Source organism: Musca domestica, unplaced genomic scaffold (assembly GCF_030504385.1).
Source record: "Musca domestica strain aabys unplaced genomic scaffold, Musca_domestica.polishedcontigs.V.1.1 20, whole genome shotgun sequence".
Taxonomy (NCBI): Eukaryota; Metazoa; Arthropoda; class Insecta; order Diptera; family Muscidae; genus Musca; species Musca domestica.
In genome coordinates this window covers 431,877-450,033 of record NW_026712250.1, presented here as the reverse complement: position 1 = coordinate 450,033, position 18,157 = coordinate 431,877, and the positions used below count along the sequence as shown (strand labels likewise).

At 37.5% G+C, this 18,157-nt stretch overlaps 5 protein-coding genes across 10 annotated transcripts; 2 read left to right on the top strand and 3 right to left on the bottom strand.

Moving 5' to 3' along the window:
• Nucleotides 1-937: 937 nt before the first annotated feature.
• Nucleotides 938-5,546, bottom strand: LOC101897555 (uncharacterized). Its single transcript, XM_005177347.4, has 7 exons — nucleotides 5,334-5,546; nucleotides 5,171-5,272; nucleotides 4,709-5,106; nucleotides 3,857-4,643; nucleotides 3,684-3,785; nucleotides 3,233-3,615; nucleotides 938-3,163 (listed from the first exon to the last, which is right to left on the bottom strand). Exons 1-7 carry the CDS (start codon nucleotides 5,436-5,438, stop codon nucleotides 1,237-1,239), a joined length of 3,804 nt encoding a protein of 1,267 aa, XP_005177404.3. The 5' UTR covers nucleotides 5,439-5,546; the 3' UTR covers nucleotides 938-1,236.
• A 1,804-nt stretch (nucleotides 5,547-7,350) lies between these two features.
• Nucleotides 7,351-7,859, bottom strand: LOC101901345 (uncharacterized). The gene has a single exon (XM_005177273.4). It carries the CDS (start codon nucleotides 7,745-7,747, stop codon nucleotides 7,418-7,420), a length of 330 nt encoding a protein of 109 aa, XP_005177330.1. The 5' UTR covers nucleotides 7,748-7,859; the 3' UTR covers nucleotides 7,351-7,417.
• A 680-nt stretch (nucleotides 7,860-8,539) lies between these two features.
• LOC101901174 (vacuolar protein sorting-associated protein 37A) lies at nucleotides 8,540-10,434 on the top strand. Its single transcript, XM_005177272.4, has 3 exons — nucleotides 8,540-8,696; nucleotides 8,760-8,952; nucleotides 9,276-10,434. The coding sequence occupies exons 1-3, from the start codon at nucleotides 8,629-8,631 to the stop codon at nucleotides 10,053-10,055; spliced, it is 1,041 nt and encodes a 346-aa protein (XP_005177329.2). The 5' UTR covers nucleotides 8,540-8,628; the 3' UTR covers nucleotides 10,056-10,434.
• A 272-nt stretch (nucleotides 10,435-10,706) lies between these two features.
• LOC101900887 (serine/threonine-protein phosphatase 4 regulatory subunit 2) lies at nucleotides 10,707-14,300 on the bottom strand. 2 transcript variants are annotated; one of them, XM_011298163.3, is made up of 3 exons: nucleotides 13,730-14,300; nucleotides 12,806-12,994; nucleotides 10,707-12,681 (listed from the first exon to the last, which is right to left on the bottom strand). In XM_011298163.3, exons 1-3 carry the CDS (start codon nucleotides 13,944-13,946, stop codon nucleotides 11,123-11,125), a joined length of 1,965 nt encoding a protein of 654 aa, XP_011296465.2. In that variant the 5' UTR covers nucleotides 13,947-14,300; the 3' UTR covers nucleotides 10,707-11,122. The 2 variants fall into 2 exon arrangements, with proteins under 2 accessions (XP_011296465.2, XP_005177327.2); XM_005177270.4 differs by having other exon boundaries at nucleotides 10,707-12,684; nucleotides 13,730-14,299.
• Nucleotides 14,301-14,986: 686 nt separating this feature from the next.
• LOC101900467 (uncharacterized) lies at nucleotides 14,987-18,033 on the top strand. 5 transcript variants are annotated; one of them, XM_005177268.4, is made up of 2 exons: nucleotides 14,987-15,232; nucleotides 15,875-18,033. In XM_005177268.4, exon 2 carries the CDS (start codon nucleotides 16,001-16,003, stop codon nucleotides 17,462-17,464), a length of 1,464 nt encoding a protein of 487 aa, XP_005177325.1. In that variant the 5' UTR covers nucleotides 14,987-15,232; nucleotides 15,875-16,000; the 3' UTR covers nucleotides 17,465-18,033. The 5 variants fall into 5 exon arrangements, with proteins under 5 accessions (XP_005177325.1, XP_005177324.1, XP_011296463.1 ...); XM_005177267.4 differs by having other exon boundaries at nucleotides 14,987-15,314; XM_011298161.3 differs by having other exon boundaries at nucleotides 14,988-15,148.
• Nucleotides 18,034-18,157: the final 124 nt, after the last annotated feature.

Below are 18,157 nucleotides of genomic sequence, written 5' to 3'. Positions count from 1 at the left end.
TTTTTAACGAACAAACACTCGTAGGGTTATCAAGTATAAATTATGGCCCGAAATTGAACTAACTTAACCTAAAGCTCCTTTGTTCTTTTACGAAAAAGTCAGCCGATGACTAAAGCCAGTTGGAAATGCGTTTGATATGCCCTGTTCGTCTTTTTTACATTAATGTTTGATTTTTCAGGTGACATTTGATGAAAAACGCCCTTACACACATAACAATCGTTTGGAGTGTCCACTGGATTTGAGAGTCGATTACATTATACGTACTGGCAGTTGTAATCCATTCCGTATATTAGTGTAAACATACTCTTAGCTTGCAAGAAATTGCAATGAGTGTTTATGCGTTCTCAAAGAATTGTGTATGGCGCAAAACACACTACCGCTTGTGGATGGTGGACAGGACCACAGAATAGTTTGCGTGTTTTTGAAGGCTGCTGGGATGTTGATTATTTTTATTTGAATTTTACTAAGTGCCTTGTAAATATTCACATGCATTAAATGTATAAAAACATACGTTCAAAATCATGGTAGAAGAATATAGGTAAACGCTTCGACTCACGACGCTGGACAATGAACTGTCAAACCAATTTTGAAATCGACATTTTTGAATGAAAAATTATTCAAATTTGTAAAAATTGTTAAAAAAATGTATATTCGGACAACCTCCGATCGTCGTCGTATAGGAACACATATATAAATCTACTTATTTTTGAAGAAACATTTAAAACATTTTGACATCAATGTTCCCAAGCGGTAATGCATCTACCGGTATTCTTCTACCATGTTCAATATGTAACAGATCGTGGCAAATAACTCCAATGTAAACGTAGCCCAATAAAACCCAGTCGCTATAACTAAATCTATGCTTATTTTTGCAAGATGATAATAAATGCGAATGGCTTACTTTATTTATAAAAATAAAAGGTAATACACAACGAAAAAAATACATAATTTTTATATTACAACAGTATGAACTAGAGGTATATTATAAATTGTTCCGGTATTCAAAGTAAATAACATTGTTTACAATAATCTATCATAGAGTCACAATAATGGAATTTCTATTGAACTTATATGTAAGAGTATAAAACTACAACTACAAAAAGGGGTGCCCATTTAGGGCTCAACATCACTTTATACACGGTATAAAACTTATTTAGTATAACTGTCTTCTTCATATATATATGAGGGTATATATTGTTGTTGAAAACCAAATTGATGTGAAAGAAAAAACAAAAATTAGTTTCTTTTGCGATTATTAACATGGGGATGATGATTATTACTTGGATAATAATTTTGTTTGTTTCTCAATTTAGAAAATGCCACAAGTTCATTTTGCCTGGGCCAGGCGTGATTGTATCGATTTGACAAAGCCAAAGAGTAAGAAGAAGTCGGAATTTTGTCCTCGGTTTGAGATGAAGATTTACGTCTTCTTGTCCGTTTCGCAATGCAAGACAACTCAAAGGGGCTGAGTTTGCCATCGTTTTGTCTGTCGTTTTCGCAATCCTCACTTTCTTCTTCGGTTTGATCTTTTTTGTCATACACTGCAGATATTTCATAAGAATGGCATGATTCAATAGTTTCCGAACTAGACGACTTTCCAACGTGTATTTCTTGAGTTTCCCGTCTTTTCTTTTCTGTTACCGTTTCGGAACACACCGTTTTCCGCCTGCCGAGTGTTCTAATAGTAACACAAGGGGCATTCAACTGTTTACTCGCAGACAAACCTGAATATCTATCTTTCGAATTAACATGCTCAGATGCCGTGCTTTTACGCCGAGTCCTTCTCGCAATGCAAGATACGTCCAAATTATCATGTTTGGTAGAAGATTCTTGCTTTTGATTTTGAAATGTAATAGTCTTTCGTGTCTTTAAAGCCTTGTTTGCTTTTTTGGAATACTCCTCTGGATAGCTTCGATTAGTTACTCTTGTTCTGGTCCTTTGAGCGATGCAACTAATATCCTTTTGTCTCTCGACAAGTTTTGTAAAGTTCTCTAACGGATCATCATCTTCGTCAGATTTTTCTTCAGTACTTATCTCACGGATTTCTTGCATTGTTTTGAGTTTCGAATTCTTGGAATTGTGGATATCGATATCATCATCACTACTACCATCAATTGGTGTAAAGGTTTTGAAGTCACGTACGGAACTCCTGTTATTGCAATTCCCAACACTATCTTTATATGATGCTTCAACATTTGATGAACATTCTGTGTCAATGTTGACTGACTTCATATGATCTTTCTTCACATCATCGTCTTCTTCGTCACTTCTTATTACTCTCCTTATTTTATTGTGGCTTCTGTTAGGATTTTCTTTGTGCACTTCCTCAAATGACACTAATAATGTAGCACTTGAGCTCGTTTTCATCCCGTCATTGATTATTTTAGGTAATTTTTTCGGTACATATTCCTCGTCATTTTTGATCGGCTTTGCCGGCGCTGTTTTGCTATTCAGTGTTTTGTTGGATTTGTCCTGTTCTGCCGGCATAACTTCCACCGTCACTTCGTCGTCACTGGAATCTGTTATGATGCGACCCCAACGTAATAACTTTTCCTTGCCGCTGTTGTTTCCACCAGGGTTAGTTTCATTCTTCACGGGAACGAGACTTTCCAAACTTTCGTGTGATTGACATGGATTTGCTTTGTCACATATTATCTCTACTTCATCATCATCATCGTCTGTTGAATATATGGTACTCGGCCGTTTGTGGCGGCGCTTTTTGTTATTACTTCCAGCCTGAGCTTGTGAATCTACACTCCACAACCTGTTTTTATAACGTCGCTGTGTCTTTATTTCATCATCCGAGGAATTTTCATCATCTCCCATCAATCCGTTGATAACCGCCATGTTTTCGTGATAACTCGCATTACCTAACTTATTGTCACTACCATTTGTTTCGGAATTCAAACTGTACCTGCCACTGTCCTCCTCTTCTTCAACCATGGCGATTGTGCAGTCCTTGCAATGAAATCTGTTTTTATCCGATTTCGGTAGACATTTCTTATGAACTGCCGTAGAACCACAAGTCCTACACAACAAAAGCGGATTAGCTGCTGATGAATGTCTTCGTCCTTCTCTATTTTCGCACTCAATTGCTGAGCATTCATTGGGACGTTCCAAAAGTTCAGCAAATGCGTTTGGTTCCAATTCCCAGGCCGCATCTCTAGAAAGGGAAAAAGTCTCTTTGGCACCCTTTGGGCAATGACAGTATTATATCAAAAGGTTTACTTACTGGTTTGGAATAAATATACCGAGTGCCGGTAGTTTCTGTCGAAAGGTCTTAGCATCATTGCAGAGTGGACATTTGAAGAAATACCCTGCGGTCTTGGCAAATTTCTGAAGACAAAATTTATGAAACCAGCCATTAAAACAACATGGACTTTTAACAAGCCCCCATTTTTTAGTGCCCAATAAGTCATAACAGATGGAACATGTGGCAGTGGGTGGTGGCTTGCCGATTCTTCTGCGTCTATGGTTAAAACAGTAGGACTTAAAAGAGTTGCAGAATTGATTTTGGGCATTATTCTCAATGCCGCAAATTAAATGGAATGTTCGACGGCATTTTTTCTCACAACAACCAATATTTGCATATTTTTTTCGACAATAGAAACATTTCTGAAAAAGTTTTCAAAAGGCGGAAATATTTTCAATTGCTGTCTCAAAAAACTATTTAACTTATTTACCAGGTGGGAAATGCGGATCTCTTCCTTTTTGATATCATCTATCAAAAACCCAAGGAAACCTTCTTCATCCGTACCATTCTGTGTCAGATTTGAAGATAAATACTAAAACAATGACCGTACATAGAACCCCGAATTATTCAACGTTCCAAGTACACAATGACAAAACAACCTACCAAACAAAATGTGTGTACTCCCATTTCCATCTCTTCACTACGTAAGAAATCCCCATATTGGATGTCGTCCTTATTCGATGATTTACACAAAAAGCATGTATCAATTTTCTTGTTTGCAGCAGAGCTTTCTTCGTACTTGGAACTCTGAGTGTACGTTTGTGGCGTGGGCGTATCGCTTTTACTGCTATCGCTACTTAAAATTCTGGACCTTCGAGGATGGGATATCTTTATTCCAACATCAGAAATATCGTCATCATCCCTTTGCAGTGCTCGATCGCATTGTGTGTTATCGTCACGATCGAGCCTTTCATCCTTAAAACTGGCTGTGAATGCTCGCGGCGAGGGCAGATCGCTTTTGCTGCTATCGCTACTTAAAATTCTAGACCTGTGGGGATGGGATATCCTTATTCCAGCATCCGAAAAATCGTCATCATCCCCATGCACTGCCTTTTCATCGTGGCCAAAGAGCCTTTGAACCATATTCAAATCCTCATTGTCGCTAACATGGCAAACATCTATTTCTTCGGCTTCATCGTCATTTTCATCATCTCGGTCATGTTGATGAAAAGCAATGGTGCAATCTGCACAGTAAAAACGGCCCTTATTGGGTTGGGGTAGACACCGCTTGTGCATGGCTGTAGAACCACACGTGCCACATAGTATTAACGGATTTGCATGGGATGTGTAGTTGCGCCCATTTTTATTTTCACATACTGTGGCGGCACATTCACTGGGGCGCTCCAAAAGTTCGACAAATGCATTTGGTTCCAATTCCCAAGCAGCGTCTCTGCGAATTAATACATTTAAATTTGATAAAGAACAACATTAGATGGTTGACGGCCTGATACTTACTGATTGGGAATGAATATTCCTTGAGCTGGCAGCTTCTGACGAAACACTTTGGCATCATTGCAGAGTGGACATTTGAAAAAATAACCCGCAGTCTTAGCGAATTTTTGTAGACACAGTTTGTGAAACCAGCCGTTACGGCAACAGGGACTTTGCACAATTCTCCATTTCTTGTTATTCGTATTAGGCTCGAGTAGCTTTTCATAGCAAATTGTGCACGTAGTCTCCGCTTCAGGAATTTTAGGTCCTTTACGCCTATGTCCATGGCAATAAGATCTGAAGGACTGGCAGAACTGGTTTTCTGCCCCATTTTCCATACCACAAATCAGATGAAAAGCCCTGTGACATCGTTTTTCACAGCAACCAATATTCGCATATTTTTCGCGACAATAGCAGCACCTCTAAATAATAAACACCACAATCAACTATTTCAACTATTGCCTACGCGACCTTCTTCTTACTTACCAAATGGGAGACACGTCTTTCCTCGTCTTTGATGTCTGCCTTCAAGAACCCCAAGTAGCCTTCATCATCCTGTCCATTTTGTGTTAGGTTTGAGGATAAATACTAAAATGAATAGCTACGAATTAACACTAAAATTCCACAGCATTTGCAATTCGTATATTACCAGGCAAAATGTATGAACCCCAAATCCCATTTCTGCATTTCTCAAGAATTCTCCATATTGTATATCGTCAACTTTTTTTGATTTGCAGAGGTAGCACTTATCCATTTGTGACAATTTTTATTCTTAATATTTACAATTTAATTCCAAGATAAATTCAATTTGTTTATGGCGTGCACCAACAAACGTACGAAACGCACAGTGAACTGATAACCCGCAATGTTTGACAGATAATTTGCGCGCCTCGCTTTGTAACACAGCATTTACACACCTCCGTACTATTTCATTTTGTTTAGTTCGTAAATTGAAACAGATATAGACCAAGGCAAGGTGTATTAAATTGGTAATATTTGGTTTGCTCCAGAGCATGGTAGAAAAATATTAGTAGATAGACGCATCGACACAGCCGCTGGGACAATGAACTGTCAAACCAATTTTGGAATTGAAAATGTTGAATGAAAAATTATTTAAATTTGTAAAAAAAAAGAATCTACTAGTTTTGCAATTTGTGTTCGATATCATTAAAGAAAAATCGGTTATCGGAGTAAAAACTTTTACGTTCTTGCGGTAATTGTCAGCAAATTTAAACTGAATTCTGACAATAAATGTCAAAAAATGAAAGTGTATGATACTTGCTTTTTTTTATTATTGTTTTTTAAAAAAATTATTGTTGATTATAAAATCAGATGGATCATGGTAAGAATCTAAAAACATTGATTCCTTTCCAACCAAATATGGTGCCTCTATTTTCATTTCAGATTTTATGTTATAGAAATGAAGGGTTTAAGAAACGTTACCCTCACTCCCCCTGCATTTGACGTGGAAGGCATACGTTCATTATAGTGTCCCTATTTTCATTTCAGAATTTATGTTATAGGAATAAAGGATTTAAGAACCTTTACCCTCACTCTCCCTGCATTTGAAGTAGACTGCATACGTTCACCTTGTTCTAAAATATTGGCTGCACTATATTCTTCTTGTGAATCCTTTTGGAAGTCACCACCTTCACTGGTACTGAGTTGATTTTTTTACGCATTTGAAGAAGAAGAAGGCCTTTCGTCTAGAATACAATGTATTGTCGAGATCTAGCAATATCTTGCTCCAATTGAATATATTGTTCAGAAAACTACTCCAATAGGCTTAAGATCAGTCCAATTTTCTTGTATATGCTCTGTTTGAAAATCAGCAAGAATCTACAAGTTTTGCATTTTTTCGATATCATAAAGGGAAAATCGGTTATTGTAGTAATAACTTTTACATTCTTGCAAAGCTGGGGCATACCATGTTATTAACTACACCCAGTATTATGCCTTGAACCAATGTTAAGGGAATCAAAAATGCATACTGTAATCAAAAAAAGGATATCTAATTAAAATAAACCTTGAAATAGACTATAGTCTGTCCATTGTCAAATAGCATTCCACGTTTTTTCTGCTTTAAATCAAATTGTTATACTTTAACTTCTCATAGAGAGTTCTTTTGTGTGCATTTTCAAAATCCAGTCAAAATCCCAATAAAATGTTTGCTCAAATTTGAGATGTAGCAAATCGACGTATGCCGCTACGAGTATAAATGGTTTCCATCACATACTACCTCATGTAAAATCATCCAACAATATATTAAGCGGTATTTGTATATCAACCAATGGATGCTTTTGAAGGTGGCGACGCAACAGTTTTGCAATTTTCTTCGATATCAAGGAGGGTAAATAAATAATAGCAGTAATAAGTTATAAATTCTTGCAGTTCTGGAATAGAGTAATGATGCAGTATTGCTATTGAAATGAAAAGTCTTATTTTTTTCATCGAAAGTAAGGAATATGGTCTTTTATTTAGTTTTGTAGCTCGTATCGTTATATCGGTTGGAATCGAATGTGCTATTTGCTTGAGGGTAAAGCATACTGTGTTCTATGACGAGCATTCGCCAAGAGAATGACCTGTGCATTCTTTGAAATGCAGGTCCGGTCTATAGGGAAGAGTACTGGTGGTTTTACGCTCGGTAATAACAGTTCCAATCCAAATTTCCGTTTATGGTAAATATACCTCGTATTTATTGAAACAAAACTACATCGATTTATAACCAAGGGCTCATTTATCTTTTGTATTGTCGAATTCCAGCTCCTCTACCTTCTTAAAACCAGAATACCGTATAATTTTCCCCTTTTCAACATTTAGGCGTTTACTAAATTGAACCGCCTGTGATTCTTCCTTTTCTTCGTCGCTTTTCAATCCATGATAGTGAGCCCAATCACTCTTTCCACTGAACGCCATGTAACAAACAAATCCAAAGGCATTCCAGGCCAGCAGTGCATACACCACACTCAGGCGACGCTTCCACAGGGCAGCCTCCAGCTCTGGTATTGGCTTTGTGTTCTGTCTCACCAACCGCCTAAGCCATTTCATTTGAAATAGGGACATGATTCCCGGCTTAATTATTTAATTTATTATATAAATAACCACCAAGTCGACTCCACGCAAAACAATGAAAGAACCGTCTGTGCAGGGTTCAAGACGTCGAAAAGTGGCCATCCAATAGGGCTCAGCAGATTGAAAAGCGGCCAGTTCTCAACTTCGTAGAACTATACAACCCTTGATAAAATAATACAGCTAGCCTGGTGGAACAAGAAATGTTAAAACATACTATTTTAAATTTTGAAAAAGATTTCAATTTGTTACAACACACATGTTATAGCATCATTTGAACGGCCCTGTAGGTATAAGAATATATTTAATTTATTTTTGCATATATTTCCTAATTTGTTTGACAATGACAATATTCATGAAAAACACATATCATAACATCTTCTTATGTCTTGAAGAATATATTTAGAATTTGATTTATTTTGCATATATTTTTATAAACGTTTACGCCCGCGTTAGATATTTTTTTTTATATTTTTTTTATTTATCACCCTAAGAATCATCATATAGGTAGATGCATCAACGCTTGGGAACATTGATATGTCAACATTTTTAGAATGTTTTTTTCTTGCTTTCTTATACGACGACAATCGGAGGTTTTTATGATATCCATTTTCAACATTATTTAAGAATTTAAATAAAATTTCATTCAAAATTGTCCATATAAAAATTGGGTTGACAGTTTATTGTCCCAGCAGCTGTGTTGATGTGACTACCTGTATTCTACTACATCTACCATGAATGTAGTTAGTAGTAGCTGAATTGTACTGTGTTGACGTCCAGCTGACTGCTGAACTTAAAAGTCGATAATCGATAATCGTCGATGCAAAAACAGACACCAGAGAGTGAATTAATGTTTTTTTGTTTATTTCAAGAAAATGGCATTTCAACATCGTTTGCATCAAATTCGACGTCAAATTGATACTCTGAAAATATTTAACGACAAGTAAGTTTCGCACCCGCGCGATTGTATTTTGAAACAAAATAATCTTTGACTATTATTTTACAGTGTCGTTGAAGTCTCAGAGCTGGCGGAATTTTGCGTTCATTTTGAGTCGGGTGGTCGCAATTTTATGCTGACTGTTTTGTTGGGCTTGAATTTTCCTAACGAACGCCCCAAACTGATCATTTCTCCCATTATCCAGCATCACTGGGTGAATCCAGCGACAGGAGAAATCGAATCAGCTCCAGGTCTAGTAAATGTGAGTAATAACATGTGCTGTATTTTTAAAGGTATGTGAAATTCGTTCCGCTGTGTCCTTGGAGGACATTAGTACCGTTTCCTGTATTCATTTTTTGTTGTGACTTTTAAAATTGCACAAGAAGGCATCCTTGAGTTGCGAAGGTTCAAGGAAACTAAGCTTTGAATAATCACAATGACGTTATCTATGACCTTAAACTTGTTGGGAAATTGACCATGATGTCAGTGTATTTCATTTCCCAGGATAAATAATTTTACATGTGTACAATTACTATTTTGTTAAATATATAATTTGAAATACATGTTCGTTTTGTTTTTGTTTAGTATTCGCCACATTCCGATTTAGGACGTGTCGTCCAGGCTGTCATACGAGAATTCGAACGCTTTCCGCCACAAGTTATTAAATCGCAAAGTCCAAATCCAGCCAACAGCGCCAATTCAGCACAAGTAAATGTTCCCCACTCTCATCATTATCCTCCCTTGCAAATGGCCAAATCTCTAGACAGCGGTACTAGTAGCGGTGCTTCCAACAGTGCCAACAGCAGCAAAGAAACTTCACCCCACGATCCGATCAAGTTGTCATCTCCCCGGCTTAATGATACAAGTTTTCCCAACTTGTCCACACTTTCGTTGGACGAGCTGAAACAACTAGATAATGATCCGGAGTTTTTCGACGACTTTATCGAGGAGATGTCCGTTGTTCAGCAACTCAACGAAGAACTAGACTCGATGATAAATCAAGTTGAGAACATTTCAAAAGAAAACGAGTCCAAAGAAACGCACCTTGTCGAGCTCAAACGCAAGTTAAGCGATGATGTGACAACCTTAAAACATTTGGGGGAAAAGTGCGATGAACTAAACAAGAAGTATTTGAAAAAGACTGAGGAATACAATCCTCAGCACATCAGAGAGCTATTACAGATTGCCGCTTCAAATGCTGACACTGAATGTGAGCGGCATGTTGAGCAATTCTTAAATGGCAAAATCGATGTACAGACCTTTTTGCAAAACTACACACACTCGAAGAAACTTAGCTCAGAGCGAAAGGCAAAAGAGGAGCGATTGGGACAACAATTGTCGGCACTGGAGAGGGCTGGAATCTGAGGAAGAGTGCAATGATTCTTGGGTTGAATAGTTTAAATGCTTACCCTTGTGTCCACTGAAGGAAAGGGCCAAAGGGGAAACTAATACACATGTATCTCAGTAATAACTAAAAAGTTCAAGCCTGGAGCTGAACACAATTGCTTTCCATCCTTCTATCCTATTAGCCTAATTTTAAGCAGAGCAGTTGCTACTTTTATGTTTTAGAATTATGTATGAATGTTTCTCTTTTTCTGTTTATTGTTTTGTTAAAATTTAATGAAAGCAACATCAAAGTTTTTCTCAGTCTATGCAGCAGCAGCCCACATGAAAATGTTTGTATGTACGAGTTGTTAAATCTAAGGTCTTTCTAGTTTATTATTGTATTAAAATTTGTTTATTTATCATATAAAATAAATTATAAAATGTATATTGTATAAAATGTGAAGAAAGTCTTATTCATTTCCATGCTAGAAGAATGTAGATAAGCATTTTTAGGAACTGCAAATCTTCAACTATACTTCAAATATTTGAAAATAGTAAAAAAGGTCTCCCTCAAGAATGCAAAATATGATTTCTACGTCTAAACATTGAAACTTTTTTACCTTGAATCAAGTTAACCATTGTAAACGGTTTCCTAACTAAAATGCCAGAAGGAAAATACTTTTGGTGTAATATGTTTATCAATTGTGTGTATGTTTATTATTACTCTTGTTTGTTACAAATTATGCACTAGATTATGTTTCACTTGTAGTTGTCGTATAAATAAACACAAAACAAATCTACAGCATGACGTCCAAACAAGAGGGTTACAAATTCGACATAAAAAACTATTATAGCAGTAATACTTAGTCCGAATGCTGAGATTTTTCAGAGATTGTAAAAAGGAATTTTTGTCGCGTGGAATTAACACAAAACTATAAATTTGTTAAACAAGAAGAAACCCCTTGTTTTTCAATTCCAAAGTTCTCCTTGTTGATCTACTGTGTCGTATTTGCTTAAGGTTACTATTTAACGCTCATAGCGTTTCTAGTCTATTTTTTAAATATAGTTTCTGAAATGTGAATGCTGGTTGTTGGAGTTTCAACTGATTACTGGTCCATTGCCTCCTGGCTTGTGTCGTCAACTTCCATACCAGAAGATTCTTCTTCGGGTTTGGCTAATGGAGTGGATGATGGCTCTTCTTCGGTAGCCATGGCAGCTGCAGTCGAGACTTCCGTAGCTGGTGCTTCGTCCATTACAACTTCGTCAACAGATGGAGGCTCCTCTTCTATGGCGGCATCTTCCATTGGTTGGTCGTTTAGGGCAAGTGTTGGTGTTGTTATAGACTCTGCTTTCGTCTCCGATACAGCCGCTGTTAGTTTCTCCTCAGTGGTGGGCACAACCTCTGATGTTTCTGATGTTGGTGCGGCCACTTCGTCAGCATTATCTTTCTTCTCGATTGCTACTTCGGTGGTACTGCAAATGGCTGCATCAGACTCTGTATTTTGTTCCACACTGGCATTGGCCGAAATATCAGTCTTTACATCTTCAGTCTTGGTCTGTGTCAAATCAGTTTTCTGTTGACTACATTCTTCTGCTTTCTTTTCAGAATCCACTTCCTGTGCCGTTTCCTCCAATTTTTCAATAATCTTCTCTTTTTCTGCAGTGGCTGTTTCTATCGCCTTTTCTTCTGTTGCTTCATCCGCTGTCTTTTGTTCGGCTTGGTCGTTTTCTTTAGTTGTAACATTTGTTTCTTCCCCTTTTTCTGGCAACTGGTCTACCTGCTTAGGCTGATCTTTTTCCCCGATCTCTACCTCCTGTTTTTCCACCACATTTGCATCTTCCTCTTTTTGTTTCTGATTATTCTTACTTTCTTCCTCCTTTGCAATCTGCGTTTCGACGACCCGCGAATTGTCTTTTTCTGTTTCTTCTCCAGAAATCTCTTCAATGACAGCTTCACTTGCAGAGTTCTTGCTATCGTCTTGCGATTTTTTATTTTCTTCTGATGACTCCAACTTTTCGCTAACTTCTTTTATTTCTTCTTTTTCAGAATTATTTTCAGTTTCTGCTTTATTCGTCTCGATTTTAGAACATGTGTGGTCACTATCTGTCTCATCTTTGTTAGCGACTCTTTCGGGCTCTTCTGTTTTTACGGTTACTTTTTCATCTTCGGCTTTTTCTTCGTGTGTTTCTGATGTTCCTTTTTCGGATTCATTGTCGGATTCTGAACTCGTTTTTGGTTCTTGTTCTTTAACGATTGTAGATTCAGTTGTTTTATCGTCGTCGCTTTTCATTTTCTTTTCTTCGGTACTTTCCTTCGTCACGGACTCATCAGTTTTGTTTGATTCCTCCATGTCGTCTTTGGAATCTTCGGGCAAGTCCAGTTTGGCTTTCTTAGGGTTTGGTAAGTTATCATCGTCATTAGCATGAGTATTCTTTGTAACACATTTTTCTGCTTCCTCTGTCTTGACATCTTCCTTGGCTGCTTCAACCTCAGCTTTTGTTGCAGTTCCATTGCCATTTGTATTTTCCGAGTTATTAAATAGGCCATCGGATTCCATTTCAATGTCGACATTTACATCCAAAGAAAGGTCGCCATTAACCACCGAGTCCAAAGAGTCTCCATTTTCAGATTCGGTTCTCTTGCGTCCAGGTTCGACGGTACTGACTACTGAAAATATTTAATGAATACAAAATACCAGAGAATAAAACATTAACCAAAAATGCTTCAATCGAAATAAATTGCATCTGAAAGCATCGCTGGTTCACGGACAAATGTTACATATGCTTACCAAGAATGTTTTTCTCCAGAGCACGCATAAACTTGTCAATGCGGCTGTATTGCTTCCGGGGATCTATCAAGAGCTCGCATAGACGTTGTATGGTGAAAGGTGCTGCATTGAACAATTCTAGGCGCTCCAGCAGAGATGACTTCATGCTCTCATAATTGAATGGGTCAACGTTGGGGTACTGGGGAATTTCTGTGAAGAATGTTAAAGAAATGCTTGAGTTCCGCACGTGTACATGAAAATACATACATTTTTCATTTTATTTCTCTAGCTTAAATGAATTAAGAGGAGACAACAAAATACCATTAAAACCAATGCCGGCAAAATAAATACATACATACACACATGCACTTAGCTTTTGTCTTCGGCTATTAGCGAACAAACATACCAACACTCCAAACACTAAAGGGAAGGGTAATGTCTTGGGCAACACAAGACAAACAAACTAAATTGACTAGCGATCATTTAGACTTTAAATGGGTTTATGTTCCGTTTTAGCGACTATGGTGAGTATGCTAGAGCCGGGCTTTATTGTTTAAATACTTGGAGTTTCTGCGCGTGTTTTTACGATGAGTTGTTGCTTTTTATAGAAAAGCAAACGAACCAAAGAAAATTGGCTTTAGCTATAACATTGTTTTTGCGGCAGAAATTGTTCAAGAAGCTTAGCTAGTTGTTGGTCCCCCATTAGAATCATTGTTAATAACTGGTAAATTCTTGTTTTAGAGCATTGAACGTTTTTCTACCCCAAACCAATTTTTTATCGCAGGAATTTTTTTCAGATTTCTTCTACAGATTAAAGTGAAAGCTCTTGAACCGATTTCATACTCAAAGGAGTCGTAGTGCAATGCACAAAAGCCGGTTCAACGAGCTCTAAATTGTGTACCTACACATATGTATGTACATAGGTTTTTACATGCGTCAACTTACCGTCAATCCTCGGCGTGGAGTCGTGAAAATTTTTTATAACATTTAAGAGTTTCTCACGGAACAGATATTTCAATGAAGACCACTTGAAGACCGTGTCTCCGGTTTTGGCCACATAACCCAGATATTCATCCAGTTCTTTTGGGATTTCCTTCTGTTTGAGTCGCGTGAAACGGTCCAAAATTTGCATGACCTCTTCTGCATTTTCCATAGTAACCATGATGGATGGATTAGACGTTGATGGCAAAGGAATAGTTTAATTTAATTTTTTCAAGCTTCCCTTGTGCCTAGAGTTTAAGTATAGAGACCGACAGACACTTTCAGTAGCCTCCTTTTTTATTCGACGCTCCTAAAACTTGCCGTTTTTGCTGCAATCGGTTGATTAAATCAAAAACAAAAGAAAGCCGACAAATTAAGGGAATTTATTTTCGGAAATAACAAAACTGCAAACTTTCAGCTTCTGAACAGACCCAAGCCAGCTATTTCACAAATCCACAAAGAAGATTCCACCAGACAAACAAGAATAGGATTGAAGAAAATTTGTTTGAAGCAAAAAAGAAAATTTTTTGCACTGATTATTAGCGATACATAAGACGATTGTCGATTATCGATTATTGCCAAATGAGTATTCAAAAAGGTAGGTAAAATTGTAATCGGCGGTAAGCTGTACTACACCTTTTTATTGTGCCAAATAAATTTATACCAAGCAAGGCGTAAACAATAGTTACTCCATTTGCCGCATCTCACCAAACTCATTACCAGGCTTTGTATATTTCAGAAAATATACCATAATATATAATACAGCTTTGCATTCACATTACCTACTATATCGTTTTCCTTGTTTTCTTAAAACACTGCATCGGCTGTCTAGTAAACAGTGACAAAAAATGAATGATAGATTTATACTTGAATATTACAACTGCCCATTATTTTGCGGATAATATCCCGAAAGATTGATTTTGGTTGGATTTGGACATTTAATTTTCCCAGCCGTGTTCAGGTGACTACTTGTATTCTTCTACCATGTCTCCTAGTCAGACTAAACAGGAAATCGCATGAGCAATTCGTCACAACAAAGAACGGCCGTGTGAACTTTATATTAAACTGTTCCATCTAAATTAATTATTTTTATTATATTTTAATATTGCTTCACCTATTTTCCAGTCAGCTGGATCGATGGGCTACCCATTACATCTGCCTTATTAGTGTCTATCGTGCGTGAAAACCATATCGATTAATCGGTGGTCGATTACATTTTCGGCTACGAGTTAAGCAGAAACTATCGAGCACTAAGCACTCATTAACAAAAAAATATAAATTTTTTTTAGAAAAAAAAACATGAAAATAGAAATATGTTTGACGGAATGTTCGTAATTTTCTGTTGATTTATTTCCGCACGTCCTCGATTGATTAGCTAATTTGGTACGGCCCGTCTCGGAGACTTCGCTGTTCATGTACATTTAGTTCTCTACAAAACAAAACCCGTAAAGGAGCAGTAACTGAAATGTAATTTATTTCGCGATGCACTCTTTTAAACTGCAATTTCCAGGATCTGTTGGATTTTTGCCACCACAACATTTTGCGCCTTGTACGTAAGAGGAGTAGGCGGCAGCATCATCAGTGGAAGATTAGTTTTGGACATTATTTATTAGGAATGACTTACAGCAAGATGGGAGCCGTACATACAATAGAATCAATCACAAGGCATAAGTTGCAAAAAAATTTCTTCTAATTCCCACAGCTCGTTGGTTCATCATAAAAAAATATTTAGTATATTCCGTATTCCAAAAAATAAAGTTTGGAAAGAATGTGGAAATAAGGGCGTTCCTTGATTTAGGAACATTGTGATAAAGATTAGCTATTAATTTGGCAGTTCAATAATTTCTATTTCTAAAATAGCATATTCTGTGTTTTCCATGGTTAACATGAGATGTTCGGTTGTTTTTGTATTTGTTGTAATTGTAAGTGATTTAGTCCGGTGAACATTGAGGTTATCTAACAAAGTGAGAGACAGGAAAAAGGAATCGTTATTATCATTTTGTCTCTAAATACCCCCAAAAATTAAGTAATTACTCGTAGATATTTAGTATATCATTGCTCCGTATGATAAAGTTGGCGGTGTTGAACTGATGCAATTTTCCTTTCCAGAATCTGACCGTTGCTGGCTGTGCGTATCATTCGACTGTGCTTCACGACAACGTGATATAGTGATTTCTCCAAAACAATACACATCTTTTGCTGTACTCATCACAAGAAACTACAGAGAGCCAACAAATGGACGAGCGGGAGGAGATCCAACAGAACAATATGATATCGAACTTGCCGCTGCTTTTTGCAAACGGCTACCCGACATCATTGGATAAAATCACAGAGTCTCAGTTAGAAAAATTTATACCATTTATGGTGCAATGTTCCTTGGGCCACATCAATTTGCAAGGTCAGGTGGAGTGCAGCGAACCAGAATGGTGGCCCGAAGACTTGCCGTTTTGTATTCCACTACGGAAGCCGAAGACATTTCACGGCAATTGGGTTGGGAAATTGAAAGAAGTAGTTCTGATATGTTACCAATTCCACAAAAGTGTTTTTCTGCTGAGATTTTGCAATGACTTGTCCTCCTATGAACACGCAAGCCTTCGCTTCATCAACAATTACAATTCCACGACGTCACTATTCGATCGCAGGAGCAACAAACTATTGGTAACGTTTCGCAATGAAAACATGTCCTACGACCAGCCGCAGAGGCTCAGGAAGTGTCTACTCCAGCAAAAGTCGAAAAATGGTCTCTCAGCAGTAAACTCGTTGCAGCAGATGGTGGAACCTGCCCCCTTTGACATATATCTTTGTGATAATTGTGACGCAGAACTCTATTCTAAGGAAGCAATTTTGGTCCACGAGAAGACCTGCAGTGTAGAGGACGATGATGACGTCATCCTTTGTGACACTCCAGAGCCTGAACCCGAATGTAGCAATACACTGGAAGACAACGAACAGCGCATCGGATTCTTACTAAACTTTAACCTGCAATGCCGAACAGCCAAAAATCCAATAGAACCCGTACAGACAACTAAAGAAATAGAAACGCCATGCAATGGAACCCCAACTGAAAACCTGAAGGTGGATAGCCGATTTAAAATTGTAGATAAGAAAAAAAGGATATCGCGACGAAGTCGGGCTGTGCATTCAGTATGGCGTTGTCCCACAATTCCCCTTTCTTCGCCTGCCGGTCAGCTTCTATTGCGATCAACAAAAACTTCCATTACACCTGAATATCTCAGCGAACGCCTGGATCGAATAGAACGATTCTGCCAGGCGCCACTATTGTCTAAATTGACGACACGACCCAAGTTTTTGGAGAAAAAGCAGTCCACTTCCACGCCACATTGTAGTTTTAAAAAGCCACAAGATTATAGTACCCATCTATATATATTTCCTCGTCGCCAGTTCTCTCAAAAGCGACGAACCGAAAATGTATTACTCTTCAACTCAAATCTGCTGAGACGCTGCAAGCCAATATCGGTGCGTTTGAAAAAGATAAACGAAGCGCAACAGAGTAACCCAAGCACCAAACTTAACATTAAACTGACACGGGACAACTGCCGCAGTTCAAACTGGAAAATATCATCGTGTCCATCGGCGGAAATTATCGTCGATACAATTGACTTGTGTTCTTCCGATGAAGAGGAGGACAATCAGATTAGCTACCGGGCACCCAATATATCGTACATCATAGACTATTAGCATACACTACTACATATGACTATATATTGTAATAATAACCATATAAACGGTCAAATCGGTGAACTCACTCATCGGCGAATCATTATCATACTGTATACTTTTGATATCCAAACGTATGCCATTATTTAAACCAGAGTAAGATTGTCAGTATGTCAAACCTTAAATGGCCAATGCATGATGCAGATTATCCAATGCGAGACGATAAAATCCACACCAGCAATCCGGGAGGAATAACGTCTGTATAGGGGATCTATATCACGCGGCCGTAAGAATGTCAGTATTTGATACGATTAGTAAAGTGCGTTCAAAGATTGGACACCATTGGCTGCAACGCCTAAATGTTTGACATACGCATTGCAATACAAACAACATTCTTCATACCTACATACATACAAATAATACCAATCAATTATTTCCTTTTGTTTTCTTGTTAAAAATGAACTCATTTTCTGTTTTGTTTGAGAGAATAACGAATATTTTTCTACCAGAACAACCATTAAGACTAATTTTCATTAATTTATTTTGTAATGTTATATCCTTAGCTGAAAATAAATACACATGTAAACTTAGTGAAAATAACATTTTTAAATACAGTACAATGGGTGAATATTTGGTCATTTGAAGCATCTTGAAGTTTTTGTCGCTCGAAAGAGATAAAGTGAATTTCTTGTGTACAGTAATTTAGTTCTCCCT